Source organism: Uranotaenia lowii, chromosome 3 (genome assembly GCF_029784155.1).
Source record: "Uranotaenia lowii strain MFRU-FL chromosome 3, ASM2978415v1, whole genome shotgun sequence".
Classification (NCBI taxonomy): domain Eukaryota; kingdom Metazoa; phylum Arthropoda; class Insecta; order Diptera; family Culicidae; genus Uranotaenia; species Uranotaenia lowii.
The window spans coordinates 130,625,215-130,642,467 of record NC_073693.1 but is presented as its reverse complement, the minus strand read 5'-3'; the positions used below and the strand labels follow the sequence as shown (position 1 = coordinate 130,642,467).

At 50.4% G+C, this 17,253-nt stretch overlaps 1 protein-coding gene across 1 annotated transcript in view; it reads right to left on the bottom strand.

Moving 5' to 3' along the window:
* Positions 1-327: 327 nt before the first annotated feature.
* LOC129752613 (uncharacterized) overlaps positions 328-17,253 on the bottom strand; it is a 43,533-nt gene continuing 26,607 nt past the window's right edge. The window contains exons 3-4 of the mRNA XM_055748387.1: positions 5,309-5,616; positions 328-4,726 (exon numbers count right to left, since the gene is read on the bottom strand). Of these exons, the coding sequence (XP_055604362.1) occupies positions 328-4,726; positions 5,309-5,616 (4,707 nt within the window). The remainder of the gene's footprint in view (positions 4,727-5,308; positions 5,617-17,253) is intronic.

Genomic DNA, 17,253 nt, shown 5'->3' with positions numbered 1-17,253 from the left:
GAACGTTGAATCGTTGACCATAAGTAGTTGTTGGATGATGCTGTCCCCGGGAGAGTTGACCACGTTGACGATGATGGTACCAGCGAAGCGTTGAACCCAGTTGTCGTCTCGATGTCATCTCCGGCGGTTTTTCGTCGATATGAAAAGAATATATAAGACCCGGTAGAGGGTTTCAAAAGAGTAAATTGATTGGAAAGGTCCTCACCTGGACCCTACAGTTTGAGGGCCTTGTATTTTAAATAAGCTGCTACGTTGATTGATCCGCCCATGCGGAAATCCGATGCTGACGTGGTTGATCCTAGTTGGAAACCGTTGAAGTCACAGTCCTTACTGTGATTCGGAAAATTTTGATGAATTTTGTTCTTCGGACGGCGATGGAATAGGAAGAACACATATTTTCGATGTTGAACGGGTTGTTTTTCCGGTGGGTGTCTGTAGTGATACGACTCGAACTACTCCATCGGAACCAGGGTGTAAATCGACGATTCGTGCCATTGCCCAGCGCATTGGCGGTTGATTCTCGTCGATAAGGACAACGAGCTGGTCCTTTTTCAGCTCCACGGGAGGTTTGAACCATTTGGTACGAGATTGGAGCGTGTGTAGATACTCCAGATTCCAGCGATTCCATATCTCCTGCTGCATTTTCTGGATTTGCTGCCATTGTGGAAGCCGGTTGAATGGAATGTTGAGGCAATTTTCGTCGGGAACAGATTTCAGTTCCTCGCCGATCAAAAAATGGCCGGGCGTTAACGGCCGTGAATCCGTAGGATCGTTTGTGAGTTCGGTGAGCGGACGCGAGTTCAGGCAACACTCAATCTGAACTAACAGGGTCTCCATGTCGTCAAATTCTAATTTTCGGTCCCCCACAACTCGAACAAAATGTTTCTGGGCTGAAGCAATGGCAGCCTCCCAGAGTCCGCCAAAGTGCGAAGCTTTGGGCGGGTTGAAATGCCAGCGAATTCCGTTGTCGGAGCATTCGCGGGTAACAGAATGTTGAAAGTCTTTAGTTTTCAGAAGGCGACGAATTTCATTATTAGCTCCAGTGAAATTCGTCCCATTATCGGAGAAAATATCAGAACACAAGCCTCGACGTCCAACAAATCGACGGAGAGCTTGGAGAAATTTTGCTGTGCTAAGGTTCGTTACAATCTCTAGGTGGACGGCCTTGGTGCTAAAGCACACAAAAACGCACACATAAGCCTTAATAGGTGCATCACGACGGTGACGAGGTTTTAGGTAAATTGGTCCCCAGAAATCTACACCGGTGATAGAAAATGGTCTTGATGGTTTTACGCGTGGCGATGGCAAATCAGCCATAAGCTGCTGTATGGCTTTCGGCTTGGCTCGAAAACAAACTACGCAGGAGTGAACTATGAGCCTTGGTGTGGTTCGACCACCGAGAATCCAGAAACGTAAACGAAGTGTGTTAGTGAGTAATTGGGTTGCGGCGTGCAATAAACGTTCATGATAAGATCGTACCAGAAGTGTGACGAAAGCGTGAGATTTTGGCAATATTATTTGGTGTTGCGATGCGTACGATTGAGCCGACTTTCCCAACCTACCGCCAATTCTAAGAACCTTATCTGTGGCAAAAATTGGGTTGAACCAACGAAGTTGAGATTTGTTCGAAACTGGTCGTTGATTTTCCAAATCCTTCCATTCTTCGGGAAAACTATTTCGCTGAACAAGCTGAATCAAAACATTCTCAGCTCCAAGGATTTCTTCTGTTGTAAGTGGTTGAGATACGACCCTTTCAGACTTCGGCAAACGACGATTGGTGAAATACCTCCTCCAATAAGCAGTCATTCTCAACATGTGCTGATAGTTGGAGAAATTGGCGATGTACGTGTCCACAAATGTAGGTGCAAGTGCAGCTGACGTTAACGCGCTTCTTTTGCGCTCATGAGCAGCCTCTTCCGTAAGCTCAAATTGTGCAGCATTCACTGGCCAGAAACTCCTCTCCTGAGCGAGCCAATGCGGACCCTCCCACCATAGTCTGCTGTCGAGTAGTTTGTTTGCGGGAAGTCCTCTGGATATTATGTCCGCCGGGTTTTCAACTCCAGCTATGAAGTTCCAGTCGCATTTCTCTGTCGCTGTTTGTATTTTCGAAACCCTGTTCCCTACAAAGGTCGACCATGACGAAGGTGTTGCTGCCAACCAGCTCAAAACCGTTGTAGAGTCCACCCAGAAAAATGCCTTTGCTGGAACCCTGAGTGACTTCGAAACCTTGCTGTACAACTTAGCCGACGAGAGTGCTCCACAAAGCTCTAGACGTGCGATGCTCTGCTTCTTCAAAGGTGCCACCTTGGAAGACGATGTAAGTAGTGCTGTTTTGATTTCGCCCTTTGAGTTGGTTGACCGAACGTAAACGCAGGAACCGTATCCATTTTCCGACGCATCGGAGAAAAAGTGTAATTCGAAGTCGACAGTGTTCGGAAGCATAACGAATCGATCGATTCTAAGCTGATTCAGAAGCGGAAGCTCAGCGACAAATGATTTCCAGTAAATCTGCATATCTTCTGGGAGTTCACGATCCCAGTCCCAAAGTTTGTCGTCTTCTTTCAAACTCCAGAGAGCTTGCATAAAAAACTTGGCCGTTACCACAACGGGCCCTAGTAACCCTAGAGGGTCGAATAATTTCGCGATACAAGAAAGTGTTGTTCTTTTTGTAATCGTTGAGGTGATTTCAGTTTGTGAATCAAGAATAACATATTTCAAACGGTCGGTGTTGGTTTCCCAGTGCAGGCCTAACGTTTTTATTGTTTGATCCTTATCAAAATCTACTGTCGACTGGAGAGCTCTTTTTGATTCAGGTAGCTGTTCCAGGACTTCCTGGTAATTGCTTGCATACTTGCGTAGCTCCATGCCTGCTGAGGAAAACATGCCTTCTAACTGCGTAATAAGCTCGATTGCTTCGTTGACTGTTTTTGTACCAGAAATGAGATCGTCCATATAAATGTCTCGACAAGTCGCCTTGGACGCGATTGGATAATTTTTACTCTCGTCGTGAGCCATCTGCTGCAAAACTCGAGTAGCGAGAAAAGGTGCTGCAGCAGTACCGTATGTTACGGTTTTTAATTCGAAGATTTGAACTTCTTGTTCGGGATCTGACCGCCAGAAAATTCTCTGAAGAGGTGTGTCGTTTGGATGGATCTCAATTTGCCGGAACATTTTGGCAACATCGGCAACAATCAAAATGGGATGAATTCGAGATCGCAAAATAATTGACCTAAGGTCATCCTGAATGGTCGGACCGACCAGCATAGCATCGTTCAAAGAAATACCTGATGAGCTCTTACAAGAGGCGTCGAATACGACTCTTAGTTTTGTTGTGCTACTTTGTTCTCGAACCACTGGGTGGTGAGGAAGAAAGAAAGACGGTTGGTGATCGATTGAGGAATCATCTATTTGTTTCATGTGCCCCAGGTTGATATAATCGTCCATGAATTCACGATACTGAATTGCTAGTTGAGGACTTCGTTTGAGGCGACCTTCTAGAAGACGAAATCGATGCAAAGCAGTTCTCCGATTATCGCATAAATTTTTCAAAACGTCTTGCTTCATAGGTAAGCGAACCATGTAGCGACCGCTGGGTGAACGTGAAACCGATTCGACGAATAATTTTTCGCATAACATTTCATCGGGCGAATAAGCAGGAGAATCATCAGTTTCGAGGAGCCAAAATCTTTCCATATCTCGATGTAAATCAGCTGTAGTTGCTACATTGCAAATTAGAGGAGCGTTAACCTTCCTTTCAGGAACTTTTCCCGAGATAATCCAACCGAACACAGAATTCACCAGATGCGGCATAGAATCACCCATAGAAATTCGTCCAGGAACGTTGAAGAGGTCAAAGAAGACATCTGCACCAAGCACCACATCGATTTTAGCTGATTCGTAAAAGGCAGGGTCGGCTAGTTGAATTCCTGTAGGTATTTCCCATGCGGAGGCGTCTATGGAAATAGTCGGCAAGTCTACGGTAACCTTTGGCAAAACGAATAGATCAACGGTGGCCTTGAAGCTTGAAATCCGCGACTTGAACGTCGAGCGGAGTTTTGAACGAACACTTGTTGACGACTGTCCTATGCCTGCAATAGGAACATCCACTCTATTCCGCTGCACCTTCATACGCTGACTAACACGCTCGGCTATGAAGCAACACTCGCTTCCAGAATCCAATAATGCACGGACGGGGTATTCGTTTCCGGTATCATCAACCATTAAAATGACCGCAGTAGCAAGAAGGACTTTACGAGAGGTTGAACCTTGTGAACTGCAGCTAGTGACTCCAGAATGGGCAGCGGAAGTTTCAGATGCTGGGTTATCAGGTTTCGGAATGGGTGGACTAGGTTTGTTTGATCTAATGTTTTGAGCTGGTTTATTTTCGAACCTTTGAGGCGAACAGAGTTTGGTATGGTGACGACTATTACAATTGCGACAACTAGACTCAGAGGAACAAGTTTTGGCTAAGTGCCCACGGCGCAAACAATTTCGACATAATTGATTACGGCGGACAACATTTTCCCTTTCATCGACGGACATATTGTTGAATGAAGCACATTGATAAATGTTGTGCTGACCAGAGCAGACGAAACAATTGCGTTGAAATCCACTATTCTGTACACTACCATAATTGCTAACTCGTGGAAAAGCTGGCTTCTTGGCTGGGAAACTAGGTTGTTGCGACGTAGAAGGCTTAGTGGAAACTGTTTGCAGGACGTTTACCCTACGTTGGAGAAACTCGACAAGCTTAGGGAATTGATCAATGTTTTCATTTTCCGCATATTCTTCCCAATCCCTTCTAGTAATCGGATCTAGCCGAACGCTAAGTAGATGGATAAGTAAGGCATCCCAATGTTCAGTTGCCTCGCCCAACTGTTTCAATATTTTTACATTTGCCTCGAAACCCTCAATAAGTGTGTGTAATTCTGCTGGAGACTCACGTTTCAGGCAAGGGAATTCAAATAGCGATTGTACATAAGTGCGTTTGAGCCTTCTGGGGTTTTGAAAATGATCCACTAACATTTTCCATGCAACTTGGTACTGATCATTGCTAATAGGGATAGTTTGTATAATTTTGAGCGCTTCGCCAGCTAAAGAAGAGCGCAAATAGTAAAATTTTTGAATTGTTGATAGGCTCGTTGATGAATGAATGAGCGAAACGAATAAATCGTGAAAATTTAGCCAATTATCAAAATTGCCATTGAAAATTGGGATTTTCACATCGGGTAGTTTAATGTTCATTTGGTGGGAGGGTTCCGCAGAACGACGAGTAGTGTCATGTAATTCAGGGGACGGCTTAGCATACAAAAGCAGAGTACCTTTGATCCGGTAGTAGTTCCTCTCAAAATCCGTGCGCTCCTTGAGATACTCCTGCAATGTTTTGTCGTCTCCAGAATCCTCCATTATCTCGAGCTCCTGCTGAACGGCATTGAACTCCTTCCAAAGTTCAACAAGATTTTCCAGCCTGACTGGAACCTCGACTGCATCGCGTTCTTGTTGAAACTCGTTGACGAAGTTAACAATCCCAGCGAAGGAAGTCGTAATGCTGCGTTTGCGGTTTTTTAGACCCCGCAATTTCCTTTCGGCGGCCGACATCTCGTTCACGGTGTGGATCTAAAATCAAAAGACCGCGTAGACCGCGCAAATCGGCTTAAAGGAAATGGAACCCTAATTACCTGGGCAAGGCTTGAAATATGCCTTGTATAATTATTGCCTCTGCACCAAGAAAGGGCCGTAAGTATCCAGGAGGAATTGTTGACTCTGGATAATGAGCTCGAAAATGCACCAAATCGTCTTCAAAATGTCCGTTTTGTAACTTCCAATTGGTTGGACCACGTGGTAGTAGCACTAGGTAAGCTTTCGATAGGCCAGGTTGGAGAAATTCACAGGAATTGATCTTCCACCTCGGCGCGCAAATGTCACCCGGGAGATGCTCGATCTCGGGCGATGATAGTTCGTTCGCAGGTCACGTATAATCCAGGATTCATGCAAAAAATTTAGATCCGGTAGAAAAATAACGGAACGGTAAGTATTTGGAACCGCACTCACCTATGTGAGGCATAAAATATGCCTTGGATATATTAAAATCAGCAAGCAGCAACGTGGTTCCAAAATGGCGCAGCAGCCATTTTACGGATAGATTCCGGATCCAAAACGTGTTTTCCGGTCAGACGGATTCTTATCGACGTCTATCCGGTTCGAAGGACCATGTCGAAGCCCCGGGAGGGCAGTGGACAAAATCCGGAATCACTTACTTGAAGATTCGGTGTGTCAATAAACTAAGTCCTGGCATGCAATTAATCGACGGAACGCTCATGCATGACACCCGAAAACGGTTTAATTTTCTTCACGTTTGACATCAAAACTAGTCCAATTATGTGAGAAACTGTTTTTGTATTCAAACTAAGCAATTTGGACTTAAATTTATTTAATCTTATGCTATTTTCCACTTAAATTATAATTGCACTTAGTCTAAGAAATCAACTGGCAAACTGAATAGCAAGTTCCAGGTTGATTTGGAAAGCTTGCATGCGAAGATGTGCAGACGGCTGCGAACGAACGAAGACTGTTGGCTAGTAGTTTTTTCCCCCAGCGCGTGTGATGAAACCATACAGCACACAATCGATCACTTTTTCGAAGGCTCTATTGTGTGAAGCCACAAATCTCACCGGCACGCCGGCCGGCGTTTATTGTTCCGCTGCAAACTCGGTCGAGTTGATGATTGTCGATGATGGTTCGATAGGGTGTTTCATCGCAGATGGTTGAATTTGCGATGCGAATTGCAAATAACTTTTTCGATGCAAATAACATTTCCGATTGTGAATCGAACACTACGGTTCGAACGGTTCCTACGGTTCGTACGGTTCGAACGGTTCCTACGGTTCTTACGGTTCCTACGGCTTGAACGGTTCCTACGGTTCGAACGGTTCCTACGGTTCGGACGGTTCCTACGGTTCGAACGGTTCCTACGGTTGCTACGGTTCCTACGGTTCGAACGGCTCCTACGGTTCGTACGGTTCGAACGGTTCCAACGGTTGGAACGGTTCCTACGGTTCGAACGGTTCCTACGGTTCGTACGGTTCGAACGGTTCCTACGGTTCCAACGGTTTCAACGGTTCCTACGGTTCCTACAGTTCTTACGGTTCCTACGGTTCGAACGGTTCCTACGGTTCGAACGGTTCCTACGGTTCGAACGGTTCCTACGGTTGCTACGGTTCCTACGGTTCGAACGGCTCCTACGGTTCGAACGGTTCGAACGGTTCGAACGGTTCCTACGGTTCGAACGGTTCCTACGGTTCCTACGGTTCGAACGGTTCCTACGGTTCGAACGGTTCCTACGGTTCGAACGGTTCCTACGGTTTGTACGGTACTTATGGTTCGAACGGTTCCTACGGTTCGTACGGTTCGAACGGTTCCTACGGTTCGAACGGTTCCTACGGTTCGAACAGTTCCTACGGTGCCTACGGTTCGTACGGTTCGAACGGTTCCTACGGTTCGAACGGTTCCTACGGTTCGAACGGTTCCTACGGTGCCTACGGTTCCTCCGGTTCGAACGCCTACGGTTCGAGAGGTTCCTACGGTTTGTACGGTTCTTTTGGTTCGAACGGTTCCTACGGTTCGAACGGTTCCTACGGTTCGAACGGTTCCTACGGATCGAACGGTTCCTACGGTTACTACGGTTCGAACGGTTCCGTCGGTTCGTACGGTTCCTACGGTTCGAACGGTTCCTACGGTTCCTACGGTTCGAACGGTTCCAACGGTTCGAACGGTTCATACGGTTTGTACGGTTCCTACGGTTCGAACGGTTCGAACGGTTCCTACGATTCCTACGGTTCGAACGGTTCCTACGGTTCGAACGGTTCCTACGATTCCTACGGTTCGAACGGTTCCTACGGTTCGAAGGGTTCGGACGGTTCGTACGGTTCGAACGGTTCCTACGGTTCCTACGGTTCGAACGGTTCCTACGGTTCGGAAGGTTCCTACGGTTCGAACGGTTCCTACGGTTCGAACGGTTCCTACGGTTCGGACGGTTCCTACGGTTCGAACGGTTCCTACGGTTCGAACGGTTCCTACGGTTCGAACGGTTCCTACGGTTCGAACGGTTCCTACGGTTCGAACGGTTCCTACGGTTCGGACGGTTCCTACGGTTCGAACGGTTCCTACGGTTCGAACGGTTCCTACCGTTCGAACGGTTCCTACGGTTCGGACGGTTCCTACGGTTCGAACGGTTCCTACGGTTCCTACGGTTCCTACGGTTCGAACGGTTCCTACGGTTCGAACGGTTCCTACGGTTCGAACGGTTCCTACTGTTCGGGCGGTTCCTACGGTTCGAACGTTTCCTACGGTTCCTACGGTTCGGACGGTTCCTACGGTTCGAACGGTTCCTACGGTTCGAACGGTTCGTACTGTTCGTACGGTTCCTACGGTTCGAACCGTTCCTACGGTTCCTACGGTTCGAACGGTTCCTACGGTTCGAACGGTTCCTACGGTTCGAACGGTTCCTACGGTTCGAACGGTTCCTACGGTTCGGACGGTTCCTACGGTTCGAACGGTTCCTACGGTTCCTACGGTTCGAACGGTTCCTACAGTTCGAACGGTTCCTACGGTTCCTACGGTTCCTACGGTTCGAACGTTTCGTACGGTTTGAACGGTTCCTACGGTTCGATTGGTTCCTACGGTTCGGACAGTTCCTACGGTTCGAACGGTTCCTACGGTTTGAACGGTTCCTTCGGTTCGAACGGTTCCTACGGTTTGTACGGTTCCTACGGTTCGAACGGTTCCTACGGTTCGAACGGTTCCTACGGTTTGAACGGTTCTTACGGTTCGAACGAATCCTATGGTTTGTACAGTTCCTACGGTTCGAACGGTTCCTACGGTTCCTACGGTTCGAACGGATCCTACGGTTCGAACGGTTCGTACGGTTCGAACGGTTCCTACGGTTCGAACGGTTCCTACGGTTTCTACGGTTCGCACGGATCCTACGGTTCGAACGGTTCCTACGGTTCGTACGGTTCGAACGGTTCCTACGGTTCCTACGGTTTGAACGGTTCCTACGATTCGTACGGTTCCTACGGTTCCTACGGTTCGAACGGTTCCTACGGTTCGTACGGTTCGTACGGTTCGAACGGTTCTCACGGTTCTTACGGTTCCTACGGTTCGAACGCTTCCTACGTTTCGAACGGTTCCTACGGTTGCTACGGTTCGAACGGTTCCTACGGTTCGAACGGTTCGAACGGTTCCTACGGTTCGAACGGTTCGTACGGTTCGTACGGTTCCTACGGTTCGAACCGTTCCTACGGTTCCTACGGTTCGAACGGTTCCTACGGTTCGAACGGTTCCTACGGTTCGAACGGTTCCTACGGTTCCTACGGTTCGAATGGTTCCTACGGTTCGAACGGTTCCTACGGTTCGAACGGTTCCTACGGTTCGAACGGTTCCTACGGTTCGGACGGTTCCTACGGTTCGAACGGTTCCTACGGTTCAAACGGTTCTTACGGTTCGAACGGTTCCTACGGTTCGGACGGTTCCTACGGTTCGAACGGTTTCTACGGTTCCTACGGATCCTACGGTTCGAACGGTTCCTACGGTTCGAACGGTTCCTACGGTTCGAACGGTTCCTACTGTTCGGACGGTTCCTACGGATCGAACGTTCCCTACGGTCCCTACGGTTCGGACGGTTCCTACGGTTCGAACGGTTCGAACGGTTCCTACGGTTCGAACGGTTCCTACGGTTCGTACGGTTCCAACGGTTCCTACGATTCGAACGGTTCCTACGGTTCGAACGGTTCCTACGGTTCGCACGACTCCTACGGTTCCTACGGTTCGAACGGATCCTACGGTTCGAACGGTTCGTACGGTTCCTACGGTTCAAACGTTTCTTACGGTTCGTACGGTTCGAACGGTTCCTACGGTTGGTACGGTTCCAACGGTTCCTACGATTCGAACGGTTCCTACGGTTCGAACGGTTCTCACGGTTCGTACGACTCCTACGGTTCCTACGGTTCGAACGGATCCTACGGTTCGAACGGTTCGTACGGTTCGTACGGGTCCAACGGTTCCTACGGTTCGAACGGTTCCTACGGTTCGTACGGTTCCAACGGTTCCTACGATTCGAACGGTTCCTACGGTTCGAACGGTTCCAACGGTTTGAACGGTTCCTACGGTTCGAACGGTTCCTACGGTTCGAACGGTTCCTACGGTTCGAACGGTTCCTACGGTTCGAACGGTTCTTACGGTTCGTACGGTTGCTACGGTTCGAACGGTTCCAATGTTTCGAACGGTTCCTACGGTTCGAACGGTTCGAACGGTTCCTACGGTTCGAACGGTTCGAACGGTTCCTACGGTTCGAACGGTTCCTACGGTTCCTACGGTTCGAACGGTTCCTTCGGTCCCAACGGTTCGAACGGTTCCTACGGTTCCTACAGTTCCTACGGTTCGTACGGTTCGTACGGTTCGAACGGTTCCTACGGTTCGTACGGTTCGAACGGTTCGAACGGTTCCTACGGTTTGAACGGTTCCTACGGTTCGAACGGTTCCTACGGTTGGTACGGTTCGAACGGTTCCTGCGGTTCGTACGGTTCGAACGGTTCCTACGGTTCCTACGGTTCGAACGGTTCCTATGGTTTGAACGGTTCCTACGGTTCGAACGATTCCTACGGTACCTACGGTTCCTACGGTTCGAACGGTTCCTACGGTTCGAACGGTTCCTACGGTTCCTACGGTTCCTACGGTTCGAACTGTTCCTACGGTTCCTACGGTTCGAATGGTTCGAACGGTTCTCACGGTTCGAACGGTTCTTACGGTTCCTACGGTTCGAACGGTTCCTACGGTTTGAACGGTTCCTACGGTTCCTACGGTTCGAACGGTTCCTAAGGTTCCTACGGTTCGAACGGTTCCTGCGGTTCGAACGGTTCCTACGGTTCGAACGGTTCCCACGGTTCGAACGGTTCGAACGGTTCCTACGGTTCCTACGGTTCGAACGGTTCCTACGGTTCCTTCGGTACGAACGGTTTCTACGATTCCTACGGTTCAAACGGTTCCTACGGTTCGTACGGTTCGAACAGTTCCTACGGTTCGAACGGTTCTTACGGTTCGTACGGTTCGAACGGTTCCTACGGTTCGAACGGTTCCTACGGTACGTACGGTTCCTACGGTTCGAACGGTTCCTACGATTCCTACGGTTTGAACGGTTCCTACGGTTCGTACGGTTCGAACGGTTCCTACGGTTCGAACGGTTCCTACGGTTCCTACGGTTCGAACGGTTCCTACGGTTCGTACGGTTCGAACGGTTCCTACGGTTCGAACGGTTCCTACGGTTCGAACGGTTCCTACGGTTCCTACGGTTCGAACGGTTCCTACGGTTCGTACGGTTCGAACGGTTCCTACGGTTCGAACGGTTCCTACGGTTCGTACGGTTCGAACGGTTCCTACGGTTCGAACGGTTCCTACGGTTCGAACGGTTCTTACGGTTCGGACGGTTCGAACGGTTCCTACGGTTCGAAAGGTTCCTACGATTCCTACGGTTCGAACGGTTCCTACGGTTCCTACGGTTCGAACGGTTCCTACGGTTCGAACGGTTCCTACGATTCCTACGGTTCGAACGGTTCCTACGGTTCGAACGGTTCCTACGGTTCCTACGGTTCGAACGGTTCCTACGGTTTGAACAATTCCTACGGTGCGAACGAATCCTATGGTTTGTACAGTTCCTACGGTTCGAACGGTTCCTACGGTTTGAACGGTTCCTACGAATCCTACGGTTCAAACGGTTCCTACGGTTTGAACGGTTCCTACGGTTCAAACGGTTCCTACGATTCGTACGGTTCCTACGGTTCGAACGGTTCCTACGGTTCCTACGGTTCGAACGGTTCCTACGGTTCGAACGGTTCCTACGGTTCCTACGGTTCGAACGGTTCCTAGGGTTTGAACGGTTCCTACGGTTCGAACGGTTCCTACGGTTCCTACGGTTCGAACGGTTCCTATGGTTTGAACGGTTCCTACGGTTCGAACGATTCCTACGGTACCTACGGTCCCTACGGTTCGAACGGTTCCTACGGTTCGAACGGTTCCTACGGTTCCTACGGTTCGAACGGTTCCTACGGTTCCTACGGTTCGAATGGTTCGAACGGTTCCTACGGTTCGAACGGTTCCTACGGTTCGAACGGTTCGAACGGTTCCTACGGTTTCCTACTGGTCCTACGGTTCGAACGGTTCCTACGATTCCTACGGTTCGAACGGTTCGAACGGTTCCTACGGTTTCCTACGGGTCCTACGGTTGGTACGGTTCGAACGGTTCCTGCGGTTCGAACGGTTCCTACGGTTCGAACGGTTCCTACGGTTCCTACGGTTTGAACGGTTCCTACGGTTCGAACGGTTCCTACGGTTTGTACGGTTTTTATGGTTCGAACGGTTCCTACGGTTCGAACGGTTCCTACGGTTCGAACGAATCCTACGGTTTATACGGTTCTTATGGTTCGAACGGTTCGTACGGTTCGAACCGTTCGAACGGTTCCTACGGTTCCTACGGTTCGAACGGTTCCTACGGTTCGAACGGTTCCTACGGTTTGAACGGTTCCTACGGTTCGAACGGTTCCTACGGTTCCTACGGTTTCTACGGTTCGAACGGTTCCTACGGTTCGAACGGTTCCTACGGTTCGAACGAAACCTACGGTTTATACGGTTCTTATGGTTCGAACGGTTCCTACGGTTCGTACGGTTCGAACCGTTCGAACGGTTCCTACGGTTCGGACGGTTCCTACGGTTCGAACGGTTCCTACGGTTCGAACGGTTCCTACGGTTCGAACGGTTACTACGGTACGTACGGTTCCTACGGTTCTTACGGTTCCTACGGTTCGAACGGTTCCTACGGTTCGAACGGTTCCTACGGTTCGTACGGTTCCTACGGTTCGAACCGTTCCTACGGTTCGAACGGTTCCTACGGTTCGAACGGTTCCTACGGTTCGTACGGTTCGAACGGTTCCTACGGTTCGAACGGTTCCTACGGCTCGTACGGTTCGAACGGTTCCTACGGTTCGAACGGTTCCTACGGTTCGAACGATTCCTACGGTACGTACGGTTCCTACGGTTCTTACGGTTCCTACGGTTCGAACGGTTCCTACGGTTCGAACGGTTCCTACGGTTCGTACGGTTCCTACGGTTCGAACCGTTCCTACGGTTCGAACGGTTCCTACGGTTTATACGGTTCTTATGGTTCGAACGGTTCCTACGGTTCGTACGGTTCGAACCGTTCGAACGGTTCCTACGGTTCGGACGGTTCCTACGGTTCGAACGGTTCCTACGGTTCGAACGGTTCCTACGGTTCGTACGGTTCCTACGGTTCGAACCGTTCCTACGGTTCGAACGGTTCCTACGGTTCGAACGGTTCCTACGGTTCGAACGGTTCCTACGGTTCGTACGGTTCCTACGGTTCGAACCGTTCCTACGGTTCGAACGGTTCCTACGGTACGTACGGTTCCTACGGTTCTTACGGTTCCTACGGTTCGAACGGTTCCTACGGTTCGAACGATTCCTACGGTACGTACGGTTCCTACGGTTCTTACGGTTCCTACGGTTCGAACGGTTCCTACGGTTCGAACGGTTCCTACGGTTCGAACGATTCCTACGGTTTATACGGTTCTTATGGTTCGAACGGTTCCTACGGTTTATACGGTTCTTATGGTTCGAACGGTTCCTACGGTTCGTACGGTTCCTACGTTTCGAACGGTTCCTACGGTTCGAACGAATCCTACGGTTTATACGGTTCTTATGGTTCGAACGGTTCCTACGGTTCGTACGGTTCGAACCGTTCGAACGGTTCCTACGGTTCGGACGGTTCCTACGGTTCGAACGGTTCCTACGGTTCGAACGGTTCCTACGGTTCGTACGGTTCCTACGGTTCGAACCGTTCCTACGGTTCGAACGGTTCCTACGGTACGTACGGTTCCTACGGTTCTTACGGTTCCTACGGTTCGAACGGTTCCTACGGTTCGAACGGTTCCTACGGTTCGTACGGTTCCTACGGTTCGAACCGTTCCTACGGTTCGAACGGTTCGAACGGTTCCTACGATTCGTACGGTTCGAACGGTTCCTACGGTTCGAACGGTTCCTACGGTTCGTACGGTTCGTACGTTTCTTACGGTTCGAACGGTTCCTACGGTTTGTACGGTTCCTACGTTTCGAACGGTTCCTACGGTTCAGACGGTTCCTACAGTTCGAACGGTTTCTACGGTTCCTACGGTTCGAACGGTTCCTACGGTTCGTGCGGTTCCTACGGTTCGAACGGTTCCTACGGTACGTACGGTTCGAACGATTCCTACGGTTCCTACGGTTCGAACGGTTCCTACGGTTCGAACGGTTCCTACGGTTCGAACGGTTCCTACGGTTCGAACGGTTCCTACGGTTCCTACGGTTCGAACGGTTCCAACGGTTCGAACGGTTCATACGTTTTGTACGGTTCCTACGGTTCGAACGGTTCGAACGGTTCCTACGATTCCTTCGGTTCGAACGGTTCCTACGGTTCGAACGGTTCCTACGGTACGAACGGTTCCTACGGTTCGAACGGTTCCTACGATTCCTACGGTTCGAACGGTTCCTACGGTTCGAACGGTTCGGACGGTTCGTACGGTTCAAACGGTTCCTACGGTTCCTACGGTTCGAACGGTTCCTACGGTTCAAACGGTTCCTACGGTTCGAACGGTTTCTACGGTGTGTACGGTTCCTACGTTTCGAACGGTTCCTACGGTTCAGACGGTTCCTACAGTTCAAACGGTTTCTACGGTTCCTACGGTTCGAACGGTTCCTACGGTTCGTGCGGTTCCTACGGTTCGAACGGTTCCTACAGTACGTACGGTTCGAACGGTTCCTACGGTTCCTACGGTTCCTACGGTTCGAACGGTTCCTACGGTTCGAACGGTTCCTACGGTTCGAACGGTTCCTACGGTTCGTACGGTTCGAACGGTTCCTACGGTTCCTACGGTTTCTACGGTTCCTACGGTTCCTACAGTTCCTACGGTTCCTACGGTTCGAACGGTTCCTACGGTTCGAACGGTTCCTACGGTTCGAACGGTTCCTACGGTTCGAACGGTTCCTACGGTTCGTACGGTTCGAACGGTTCCTACGGTTCAAACGGTTCCTACGGTTCAAACGGTTCCTTTCGATTCCTACGGTTCCTACGGTTCGAACGGTTCCTACGATTCCTACGGTTCGAACGGTTCCTACGGTTCGAACGGTTCGGACGGTTCCTACGGTTCAAACGGTTCCTACGGTTCGAACGGTTCCTACGGTTCGAACGGTTCCTACGGTTCGAACGGTTCCTACGGTTTGTACGGTTCCTACGTTTCGAACGGTTCCTACGGTTCAGACGGTTCCTACAGTTCAAACGGTTTCTACGGTTCCTACGGTTCGAACGGTTCCTACGGTTCGTGCGGTTCCTACGGTTCGAACGGTTCCTACAGTACGTACGGTTCGAACGGTTCCTACGGTTCCTACGGTTTCTACGGTTCGAACGGTTCCTACGGTTCGAACGGTTCCTACGGTTCGAACGGTTCCTACGGTTCGTACGGTTCGAACGGTTCCTACGGTTCCTACGGTTTGTACGGTTCCTACGGTTCGAACGGTTCCTACGGTTCGAACGGTTCCTACGGTTCCTACGGTTCGTGCGGTTCTTACGGTTTGAACGGTTCCTACGGTTCGAACAGTTCCTACGGTTCGAACGGTTCCTACGGTTCCTACGGTTCGAACGGTTCCTATGGTTCCTACGGTTCCTACGGTTCGTACGGTTCTTACGGTTCTAACGGTTCGAACGGTTCCTACGGTTCGAACGGTTCCAACAATTCCTACGGTTCGAACGATTCCTACGGTTCGAACGGTTCGAACGGTTCGAACGGTTCCTACGGTTCGAACGGTTCCTACGGTTCGAACGGTTCGAACGGTTCGAACGGTTCCTACGGTTCGAACGGTTCCTACGGTTCGAACGGTTCCTACGGTTCGAACGGATCGGACGGTTCGTACGGTTCGAACGGTTCCTACGGTTCGTACGGTTCGAACGGTTCCTACGGTTCGAACGGTTCCTATGGTTCGAACGGTTCCTACGGTTCCTACGGTTCGAACGGTTCCTACGGTTCGAACGGTTCATACGGTTTGTACGGTTCTTATGGTTCGAACGGTTCCTACGGTTCGAACGGTTCCTACGGTTCGAACGAATCCTACGGTTTATACGGTTCTTATGGTTCGAACGGTTCCTACGGTTCGAACGGTTCCTATGGTTCCTACGGTTCCTACGGTTCGTACGGTTCTTACGGTTCGAACGGTTCGAACGGTTCCTACGGTTCGAACGGTTCCAACAATTCCTACGGTTCGAACGATTCCTACGGTTCGAACGGTTCATACGGTTTGTACGGTTCTTATGGTTCGAACGGTTCCTACGGTTCGAACGGTTCCTATGGTTCCTACGGTTCCTACGGTTCGTACGGTTCTTACGGTTCGAACGGTTCGAACGGTTCCTACGGTTCGAACGGTTCCAACAATTCCTACGGTTCGAACGATTCCTACGGTTCGAACGGTTCGAACGGTTCGAACGGTTCCTACGGTTCGAACGGTTCCTACGGTTCGAACGGTTCCTACGGTTCGAACGGTTCCTACGGTTCGAACGGTTCCTACGGTTCGTACGGTTCGAACGGTTCCTACGGTTCGAACGGTTCCTACGGCTCGTACGGTTCGAACGGTTCCTACGGTTCGAACGGTTCCTACGGTTCGAACGATTCCTACGGTACGTACGGTTCCTACGGTTCTTACGGTTCCTACGGTTCGAACGGTTCCTACGGTTCGAACGGTTCCTACGGTTCGTACGGTTCCTACGGTTCGAACCGTTCCTACGGTTCGAACGGTTCCTACGGTTTATACGGTTCTTATGGTTCGAACGGTTCCTACGGTTCGTACGGTTCGAACCGTTCGAACGGTTCCTACGGTTCGGACGGTTCCTACGGTTCGAACGGTTCCTACGGTTCGAACGGTTCCTACGGTTCGTACGGTTCCTACGGTTCGAACCGTTCCTACGGTTCGAACGGTTCCTACGGTTCGAACGGTTCCTACGGTTCGAACGGTTCCTACGGTTCGTACGGTTCCTACGGTTCGAACCGTTCCTACGGTTCGAACGGTTCCTACGGTACGTACGGTTCCTACGGTTCTTACGGTTCCTACGGTTCGAACGGTTCCTACGGTTCGAACGATTCCTACGGTACGTACGGTTCCTACGGT